Raw genomic sequence first — 11511 nt, forward strand, 5'->3', positions numbered from 1 at the left:
TTACCGGGAAACCCATATTGTACCCAGATAGTTGGTCATTTACTTCAACACATATTTTGAAAACGAATTCTTACCAAAGAACCTGATGCTGTTTTGTCTACCTTATTGTATAATTACCTTTTACCTACTGTAATAAACATATTTATTGACGCAAATAACGCAAGTAATATGTATAATAATACATATTAATAAATTATTGATTTATTATACCGTTTCCAAAAACGTGAATTTTTGCATATATTACACGTCTATTATGTTGGGTATTTTTTCCACATATTGTTGTTGTAATCCCTACCTGGAAACATAATAAGAAGCCATTCACTCTACTAAAAGACGAATGGTTATAAAAGGAGCCGTTACTCTGGTATCGTACAAATTGATAAGTTTGATTCTCTACAACTTACAAACAAGATGTTACTCCTCAAGAACCGCCTGTTCGTTCTATTTGTAGTTATCGGAGTTGCTCATGTCCGAGCATTCCCTCAAACTCAAAGTAAGTTCTGTGTATTTATTTTTTATTATGATACCATACCGCTACAGTCCAGACTAAGTATAGTTATTCCGTTATTACGACGTTTGGTGTTTTAGTTTAGCTCATTGGCAATAGTGCGATTTAAACTTGTAAAATTGCAATATCAATAGGAATTGCTCTATGGTATCAATTACGATAGTTGATTTACTGTAATTGTCTTTAAAATTTAATTTTAGTTTCTTGTTTGCTTATAAATATTATTTGTTTATAGTTCCTTGACTTAAAGAGACAGTGAACCTCTATAACTCACAATCTAAAAATCACAATCTATATATAAATTTACGTAAGGGCAAAATTAGATAAATCGCGGTTTATTTCTAGAATTTTTACTCGATGGTATATAAAGTTGGTTCGTACTTTCGGTACTGATTTTAACCACCTGATGTAACCCTGTTTACTAATTAAATTGAGTTAGATAATTAGTTATTGACGATTAAAACGAATTTAGGTTCAACGATTTGCCCCAAATAGGGGTGTTTTCCGATCGTGGTATACACTGTCTAATGGATGTCCAACTTGAAAAATACCCGCACACAATAATACGAGGACGCTTCGCATTTTCCTATCTCCTCCTACGATAATTGTTTTTAATAGCTGAAAACCGGTTGAACTGCTCGAGTACAGCATCATAATGTTGAAGACAGGCCGATTTTCTTTAAAAAATACTATTTTGATAGATTTAATTTACGTTTTTACAAATGTATTGATTTGCGATGAATGGAACATTCCAATCTCTCGGTCTGCCAGTTTGGTTTAACACAAGTAGGTAAATTTATGAGCCCTTGGAGAATAAACTTGCAATACTTTGACAATACAGTACTGCAAATACCTATTAACCATTTTTGGTCGTCATTTGAATCGAACATTTCTTACTAATTCTGGCTGTTTACGCAACATATAAAAGACGTTTCAAATGTTTTTAAATACGAAAAGTATTTTTTTATCGATGTTTTTTATTATGTTTTTAAGCAAAATTCTATCCAAAACACGAATTTGTAATGTTAAATGTAATATTTATTGAAGTGCTTTGAATACGTGAAATTTGGAGGTATGAAACTTTGTTAAGGAGTAGAACCAGCTTCCAGCATTAAATGTTAAAAATATGTTTATATTACTCAATAATTAATGATAATTATTAATAAATTAATAGAAAACTAGAGAGGGCACTTTTCTATCAGAAAATGAATGTTTTTTTATGTGCGTTATTATTCCGCTTGAGTTTATTCAATGTACTGTAATGTACACTGTTATACTATTCTATTGGGAAGTAATTATTTTTGTGTGAATCTTCTTGGAGTTGTTTGAAAGCGTATCCACTTACTTCTTTTCTTCAGAAAACATCTAATTTAGGTCTTAAAGTGACCACTATACACCTCACACCACCAACTTCCAACACGGCATATTCTGCCCACACACACTTCATCTCTCCTACTAACATAGTACAGTATAAGTCAAAGTAATTGTTTTAAATTTTAAACAACCTGCCTCAAAAAATATTATATAATAGTAACAATAACAGAAAGGTAGATAGGTATTGTAATAATTTTTTAATTTAAAAATGTAAAAAAAAACTGAATAAATGTTTATACATACATTATAAATGAAATAAAATAAGTACTATTTTAGTAATGCATACACAAGTACTGTGCTACAGACAGTGTACCATGTGTTAAAAGTACAGCATTTATAGCAGACAGCAACGTGTATAACTTGCTATAGTTTTACAGGTAGCACTTAGGGACAGTAGCAGAATCTGGTGAAAGTTTCCAAACTTGCAAATAACTTTTCATTACTCTTCATTATATCTATGTATTGGTATGGAGATTTTTCCGTGATTTTATCGTAATCTTTTACATGGAAACCAATTTTGTGCCCAGATAGTTGGTCATTTACTTCAACACATATTTTGAAGACGAATTCCTACAAAAGAGCCTGATGCTGTTTTGTCTACCTTATTGTATAATGCCCTTTTACCTACTGTAATAAACATATTTAGTGACGGAAATAACGCAAGTAATATATATAATAATGTCATTAATAGAATCATTCTTCACACTTAAATGATTTATTATACCGTTCCCAAAAAACGTTAATTCTTACTAAAATGTCTATTATGTTGCCACATATTGTTGTTGTATTCCCTACCTGGCATAATAAAACGCCATTCACTCTACTAAAAGACGAATGGTTATAAAAGGAGCCGTTACTCTAGTATCGTACAAATTAATAAGTTTGATTCTCTTGATAAGTGACCTACAACTTACAAACAAGATGTTACTCCTCAAGAACAGCCTGTTCTTTCTTTTTGTAGTTATCAGTCCGAAAATTCCCTCAAACTCAACGTAAATTTTGTGTATTTATTTTCTATTATGATAACATACTTTTCAAGACTAAGAATAGTTATGTCGTTATTAAGATGTTTTGTGTTCAGCTTATTTGCAATAGTGCCAATTACAATATCAATAGGAGGTGATTTATGGTATCACACATAGAGATGAGGCACACTCGTTGATATCTGAAACAATGCCTATACATGGCTGCAATCGCGTGCTCAAGTTAGTGTTTACCGACCAACCAACCGCCGAAATTCTAAGCGTTAGATTCGCGATTTGCACGCGACTAAAAAGCAGCACCAAACAAACAGGGGTTATGCGCACTCATTTGTGTCTAATAATGAAAACATTAACACAAATACAAATTAATTAAATTTTTTATATATTCTGTATATTTTATATTCATTTTTAACTTGTATTAAGTTGTATGTTACAGGGATTGCGGACACAAATGTGTTATGGCGCTCTGTTGCTGTCGCAACCCCTGGACCGCTTGTTGTCGAATAAAGAAAAACAAAACAAAAAAAAAACAATGTTTAGTGAATGAGTGGCCGAGCGGTTAAGACAGTGGAACCGTAATTACGTAGCCATAACATCAGCAAGTGTTCGAGGCTCACTCACTTCATGGTTCTGGTGGTAGAACGAGTCTTCTTGGAGGACTATAAACCGTAGGTCCAGTGTACACATACTTTAAAGTACCTAGTACCAGACGAGTAAGGGGTTAACCGGGTGTACTAGTATATCACAGCCACTGATCATAATTGGGCCCTCTGTGTTAATTCAATTCAATCATGTGCGACTATACTCAAATATCAAATAAGATTCTGTACAGTATAGGAAGATCATGAAGGCTTGTGACTTTGACAGTTTACCACTACTGTTCTTCGTATTCACATAATTTAATTTATGCTTTAGATTAAACTTATGGAAATATTCTTGTAAAAGAAATACTGTATATATTTATTCTGTTGATATAAATAAATGGTACGTATAGTACCACGAATGATGATGATGATGATAGCACTAAGCCAACATTTGTTCCCCTATCTTCTCCCAAACCGCCAGTCCGATACCAGCGCTGTTTGAGCTGGGGCACCTTTTAATTCCTCTTTATCCATAAGTCAATATTGGAACGGCAAATTTGTACAAAAATGTGTGTTTTTTAGACCAATATTTTTGCAAATGCCGAACGATGCTGTACTGATTTATTTCGAAAATAAATCCTGAACCGGATTGACGATAAGTATTCTGTGCCCATCACTTATTAAAAAATACATAAGAAAATATAACACATCAATCAAAGTACAAAAAGCGTGAACAATGAAATAAATTTTCTGTCTTACCTAACTTAAAGAACAACTTCACCGAGAACCATATTTTAAAAACGTGTTAGGGGATATACATATGATTTCAGAGCAATCGCGAGATTTACGATATCACTGCACGTGCTCGCCGTACAGCCGTCGCCGTAAATTGCTGTGACGTCACAAGTGCATGGTAACATCTACCTCATTAGTTTTCACTGTTGTTGACAAGAGATAGGTACCGTCCCTTTAATTTCCAATTTGACCGCTATTATGATTACATTTTCCAGAACGTTTAGCCTAGAGAGAATTGACTATTAACCCACGGGGTAGCTAGAAGTATAACGTATGTGATTACACAATGGATTCACTTAACCAAAACACACTCTGTGGTGTCGGTGTGTGGTGGTGATTCTGCAGCCAGTTGATATGCCTACTAGCGTTTATGAATGCCTAATATCATGAACTGTTATAATTTACTCACCATCGTCTTTGAGTGTTAGGTCGGTGGATTACTATATTTATAAACGTCGATCGTAATCGTTTTTAGTTCGATATGATTGAATGATTCCAGGCAGAGCATCTTACGTCATGTTTCCAGCTACTCTTTCGGGCCAATATACAAATCTGGCAGAGCGTGATCATTTCTAGTAAACACAATTTTTTAATGAATCGTAAAAAATATAAATTTGGCAAATGTATAGCCTAATACAGGTCTAGCAATTGGAGTGTCGGTGTCTATCAGCTCTTTTTTTGTATGTTAGCAACAGTTTAAACGCATGAGGTAGATTTAGCCATGCACTTGTGACGGCAACGACTGCAGTGGTGGCGCCAGCGGGGGGGCTACGGGGGCTCTAGCCCCCTCGTCGGGGAGCCTAGCCCCCCCCCCCCCCCCCCCCCCGTCGGGGAACACGGGTACTTTTTGTCGGGGAATATAACATACAGTAAAAAACGTTCGCGTTCACTTCATATAGCTTCAGCGCCTAGAAAACCACGACGTTCCATTGACCGTGAGAGTACGTCAGAGGGCACTTTTATGCATTCATTATTGCCAGAGATCTAACTACTAAACAATAGCTAGTACGCACTTGTTTGGCGGTATCCCTTTGTACAAATCGTTCACCGTTGGGTCGAGACGCGTGATATCATGTTGTTCCATCCAGGGACCAAAATGTGTAATGTAGTTATTTTCCAGGCGAAGTTTACCGACGGTTACCGAAGGGAACACGGGTACTTTTTGTCGGGGAATATAATATACAGTAAAAACGTTCGCGTTCACTTTGTAGCTTCAGCGCCTAGAAAACCGCGACGTCTCATTGACCGTGAGAGTACGTCAGAGTGCTATTATGCAATTTATATGCATTCATTATTGCCAGCGATCTAACTTACTACTAAACATTAGCTAGGTACGCACTTGTCTGGCGGTATCCCTTTGTACGAATCGTTCAACGTTGGGTCGAGACGCGTGATATCAAGTTCCATCCAGGGACCAAAATGTGTAATGTAGTTATTTTCCAGGCGAAGTTTACCGACGGTTCGGGTACTTTTTGTCGGGGAATACAATTCGTTCGCGTTCACTTCGTAGCTTCAGCGCCTAGAAAACCTCGACGTTTCATTGACCGTGAGAGTACGTCAGAGTGATATTATGAACTTTATATGCATTCATTATTGCCAGCGATCTAACTTACTACTAGCTATAGGTACGCACCTGTCTGGCGGTATCCCTTTGTACGAATCGTTCAACGTTGGGTCGTGATATCATGTTCCATCCAGGGACCAAAATGTGTACTGTAGTTATTTTTCCAGGCGAAGTTTATGGGGCGCCATAAGCAACAAAAGTGTGTAGCTGAAAAATGTATGTGTACATTTAAAATGTTTGTGTGTGTGATTGCAAAATGTATTTGTAAACCTAAAAATGTGTGTGTATTTGTAAAATGCATGTTTGTAATTGTAAAACGTAGTTGTACACTTTTAAAATGTAGTTGTACACTTTTAAAATGTAGTTGTAACAAGAAATGTATACTTGTAACGCTTGGTTAGAGATCTCTAATCAAGCGTGAAGACCATACCATTTCTCAAGAGGGGTATACCATGGAAAATGGCTATCTGACCGGCGGCCTGCGGCGATTTTTTTTTCGTACATAAGTTGGGGACCCCCTCATGAAACGTCACAAAATAAACATGAATAATTCATCAGTTAAATTTGTTGTTCCGTGTGCACCCAAGCGTATAGCAACAAGAAGCGATTACACAACTGCGATACGATACCTTCTACAACAGTAGGCCTAGGATTCTAAGTCAATTCACGCGATTGCCTTCGCGCACTCTTCTTCACACAAAATGTGTCGAGTCGAGGCTAATCGACAGCTAGGCAAGACATTAAACTAAGTAGTAATTCATTGGACATAGCCCAAAGAAAGCTTAGACCCACAAGAATAAAGAATGTGTATAATTTGTGTACTGTATTTTTTTTAATTCTGCTATTTTATTATCAAACAATGCATGTACTCAAAGGAACTTTAAAAATGCGCGTATATGAACACATGAGATGGGAAGATTAGACCCACTAGAATCGTACCACACTTGTGTAATCACTTCTTGTTGCTATACGCTTGGGTGCACACGGAACAAGAACATTTAACTGATGAATTATTCATGTTTATTTTGTGACGTTTCATGAGGGGGTCCCCAACTTATGTACGAAAAAAAAAATCGCTACCGGGATGCGGGATATTTTGACGCCATATCTACAATGTCCCTCTCATATTGGTCTAACTCCTCTCTACGTTGCGGATAAGCTCCGCACAATATATTTTTATAAATGCCAAAGGCATATATGAACTTGTTTAACCTTATATCTTTAGTGTGGGCATTTGCACCATCCTTGTTGTTGGATTCGATGGATAGACCAGAGTAATACGGAATCATTATTGATGCTAAATTAACATCCCTACCTGAAATGATCTGTTGCCGGATTGCCGGAGAGATTGTTTCCACTAATAGACAAGTTCTATTTCCTCTGAAATATGGTGTAAGAAGCATTTTTGGGTAGAAGCTGGGATCAACTTGATTTAGGATATTTCGACCTCGCTGATTACGAATATGGCGGATCCCAAGCGTTTAATCTATTTAACCATATTTTACATTATTCATTCTGTTAGTTCGCTACAATACAATTTCAAAGCAAATTTTTATTATAGTTTATACACAATACCATCTGGAGTAACCCGCGGACTCCACTACAAGGACATTGAATATCAATAGATAATTATACCTAGTGACCTCACACAAGGTTACCGTACTAATAAATTAAACGTAAAAGACTAGGCGACATATTTATAAAAACAGGTGTCCCTATCAAATAGATCAGATTCACTCGACACGGCCCTCCAAGCATATAACGCTCCTGCGAACAACAATACCTCAAGGATGTTAAAAAAACTAGATTTGGATATTCCGCCAAATCTCTATCATTATAGACAGGTTCCATTTCTCAAAAAACGGCCTAGAAAACGAATCAAGAAGCATTTTTGGGTAAAAGCTGGGATCCACTTGATTTAGGATATTTCGACCTCGCTGATTACGAATATGGCGGATCCCAAGCGAAATTCGGCCATCTAAGCCCTTAATTTGAATAATTAAAAATGGTGGCCATTTTTTATAATTAATTACCCTATATCTCGAGAACCACTAGTCACAGATAATTAATTTTGGTCTCAAAATGTTTTAAATATATGTTTTTATATTCACTTTAATGACACATTTTCTCAAAAAATGGATGCAAGTCTTATTTCTGACATTTTGACCTTTATTTTTTAAATATAATTTATTTGAAATTGGTAAAACCAATGACAATTATGTTTGAGAGGGTCCCTTAAACACAGAAAGACCTACATTCCTGTGTTTGAATTTTTCATTTAGCTATTTCCATTGAGGAGATAATTGTATATACACTTGTAGGTGTAGTAGGAGAAAAATCTGTATTGTAATTAGGTAATAATATGTAATTGTAACCCAACAATGACTTTAATCTTCAAATCCTTTGGCAGAAAGATGTATACTTTTAAATATGCTATAATTAAATTTTTTTTTTTTTTAAATATTAATTTTTTTGAAAAATAATTAAAATTAATTAATTTATTATTTTTGTATAAATTAAAAATTATTCTTAACATGATGCATATCATATGAAAGTGCATGAAAATGTCTTTTATATAAAACATAAATCAACTCAATAGGCCCATGTTCAGGTGTTTTATGAGCCAAAAGAAAAAAATTTATTCAGCCACCTTTTAACGCTAATACTAGAAATATAAACTAACTTTATTTCAGGCTATATACCCGTTGGTGATCCTTGTCTAAATCACCGATGTGGTGACAACGGAATATGCGTTGCAAATGCGTGGGGAACGGGATATTACTGTCAATGTGTGGGATCGTGCTACAGTGGTGCATACTGTGATATATGTAAGTTTATTCTTTTTCATTACTAGTTAAATTATGGATAATGTTACAGTATAAACAACTCACTCACTGTCATCCTGATCAAAGATCTGTCAGCAAGCAGCTTTATTTTCATTTTTTTCATATTTATGTTATGTTTAACATCACCAGGTCCATACCCAATTTAAATATAATGGAATTATACACTTTTTTCTTACAGATAATGATCCTTGTCATGATTATAGTAATCCATGTCAAAACTCTGGTCTCTGTATTTCTGAGGGTTGTAATTTTTGGTGTAAATGTCCCACATGCTATACTGGTGACAGTTGTGAAAATGGTAAGACACTGTCTAACATCTTACATATATTACATGAGTTCTTTGTCAGAAAACGAGTAAAATTTAACTAATTTTAGAGATAATGCCTAAATAAAACAAACGATAGATTTTTCATTGTTGTAACTATTAAACAAAAATCTAAATCTAAAACTTTATTTCATTTGATGACATTTTACTTTATTGTTTTACAGAAATTGATCCTTGCAGTGATATTGACTGTAATGGTGGCAAATGTGATGTAATCTCAACTAATTCAGTGTGTTCATACCAATGTATTAATTGTCCTGCTCACTATTCTGGAGATAACTGTGAAATATGTAAGTTACTTAATTCTACATTCATTAATCATTATCAAATAATATTCCATATAAAATCATTTGTGCTTTAATCATCTCTATTCTATTCTTCAGATACCAATCCATGTGACTCAGTTGATTGTAAAAATGGTGGAAATTGTTACATTAATTCTTATTACCAAGTTTATTGCGCGTGTCAAGATTGTTATTCTGGAACATACTGTGAAAAATGTAAGTTTGTTGAATTTTGAATTCAAAATTATTTACTGCAATTACTTAAGTTATTTGAATTATAATTAACAATTTATACCCATTTTTGTTACAGATAATGATCCTTGTAATGATGATAGTAATCCATGTCAAAACTCTGGTCTCTGTAATTCTGAGGGTTGTAATTTTTGGGGTAAATGTCCAGCATGCTATACTGGTGACAGTTGTGAATATTGTAAGAATCCTACCCACATACATACAACGTTCTTATATTAATTATAATTTTACAATTAAAATACATTTTTCTTAAAAAATAATAATTAATCATTTCAGCATTATTTTCAAATCATTTTGAAAGGTCTTACTTTCCATCCTCCTATCTGTTGTAATTGTAATTTTAATTGTGTTTGTATGAATTTATTTCACTAAATTTTAATAAATTATTTTCTGCTTAGACATTAACCCTTGTGAAGATGTGAATTGTAATGGCGGGCAATGTGTAGTTATTTCAAACATCAGTCAGTGCACATATGAATGTACCAACTGTCCATATGGCTATACTGGAAACAATTGTGAAACTCGTAAGTACAGTATTCAATTACTTGTTAAAGCATGCCATTTGGTTATAAATTCCCTACAGGTGTTGGTGCCGTCGTGGAACTACTGGCAATAGATGTCAATGTAAGTATGAACACGGATTACAAAATGTATGTGTTTATGCGTTTGTTACCTAATTAACAATGCCTCTCGGAGTACAGTGATTTATTTGTTACTAACAAGACTCCTATGTCATAATTAACATGCCTCTCGGTCTCTACAGTGATTTATTTGTTACTAACAAGACTCCTATGTCATAATTAACAATGCCTCTCGGAGTACAGTGATTTATTTGATAAGACTAACATTTTACAATTTTACTTGCAGATACTTCTGGTTACTACGCCCCATACGGAGGATAATATCCTAAAAGAAAATAATAATGAAATAAATATTATATAAATAAGCAGGAATTGTGTGAAAACAATGTTTAACACGATTCTATTTCTATCACATCTCCAATAATCATTCAGTAAGATATTTCTAATATTTGTAAATTTATTTATATTATATAATATATTAGGTAATTTTAATACTATTTTATAAGAATTTATATTAATAAATGAATAAATATGTAAAAGATAATTTATCTTCATCAAGATAATAATAATAATAGGGCCTAATAATACAATACATTTTTAGAGCGCATACAGGGTAAAGCCTCTTTGCGATTAACAATAGAAAATAACAAATTTCCAATAAAATAAAACTGGAACTAAATATTAAATAATATAATATAAGCATTAATATAACTTTTAGTTTGATTGTAGCTAGGGACGTACTGTATTTTGAATTTAATGTTACAGTATAATTAATTTGTTACAATGAAATTCATGGGTTTTTGTAAAACCAGAAAAGAATTATTATAATTTATTTATATAAACGGTGTTCAGTTTGAACTAAAATATAAAATAATATGATATTTGATTTGTTGTGTATTTGTTTACAAATAAAAATCTAAAAGTATGTCTAGTAGGACATTTGTTTTCTACATTTTAATAAACGTACTTTTAAAATTAAAATTGTGATTACTTCGTTATTTTTGTTACTCCATAATCAAATAACTTTAAATTAGATAATAGGAAATCTAACAATTATTTAAAGTTGTGAACGTCTAATTAATTATAGCATTTCTAATGTGTAATGTATTTCATCGATCAGATTTTAAAGATGTATTATCTCCCAAAAACATGACGGAAAAATGAAGATTAATAAAATCAGACATTGAATAGGCCATTGTATATTTTTAATTAAGCTGTAGAAAAATGAAAAAAAATAATGGTTTCACTTATAAGAAGCCAAATTAACTAATTGTCTGAGACAATTTGAGTATTTTTTGCTTTTCAGGTAAATAATTTTTTTTTTCGATCCAATTTTTGGTTAAAGTTTAATATTTAAAGTTACATTAAAATGGCATATTCAACAAAAACATGTTATGATATAGTCAACTGATTCA

General features: G+C 33.3%; 2 protein-coding genes across 5 annotated transcripts in view; both read left to right on the top strand.

Moving 5' to 3' along the window:
- Nucleotides 1-322: 322 nt before the first annotated feature.
- The window catches only part of LOC140050981 (uncharacterized), a 92584-nt gene continuing 81395 nt past the window's right edge, over nucleotides 323-11511 (top strand). For all 4 annotated transcript variants that reach the window (XM_072096028.1, XM_072096025.1, XM_072096030.1 and 1 more), the window contains exon 1: nucleotides 323-493. In XM_072096028.1, coding sequence (XP_071952129.1) covers nucleotides 412-493 — 82 coding nt within the window. In that variant the 5' untranslated portion in view covers nucleotides 323-411. The remainder of the gene's footprint in view (nucleotides 494-11511) is intronic.
- On the top strand, nucleotides 8568-10507 carry LOC140051700 (uncharacterized). The gene is made up of 7 exons (XM_072096992.1): nucleotides 8568-8636; nucleotides 8784-8952; nucleotides 9144-9269; nucleotides 9363-9479; nucleotides 9574-9693; nucleotides 9914-10039; nucleotides 10383-10507. Exons 1-7 carry the CDS (start codon nucleotides 8568-8570, stop codon nucleotides 10415-10417), a joined length of 762 nt encoding a protein of 253 aa, XP_071953093.1. The 3' UTR covers nucleotides 10418-10507.

Source organism: Antedon mediterranea, chromosome 6 (assembly GCF_964355755.1).
Source record: "Antedon mediterranea chromosome 6, ecAntMedi1.1, whole genome shotgun sequence".
NCBI classification, from domain to species: Eukaryota; Metazoa; Echinodermata; class Crinoidea; order Comatulida; family Antedonidae; genus Antedon; species Antedon mediterranea.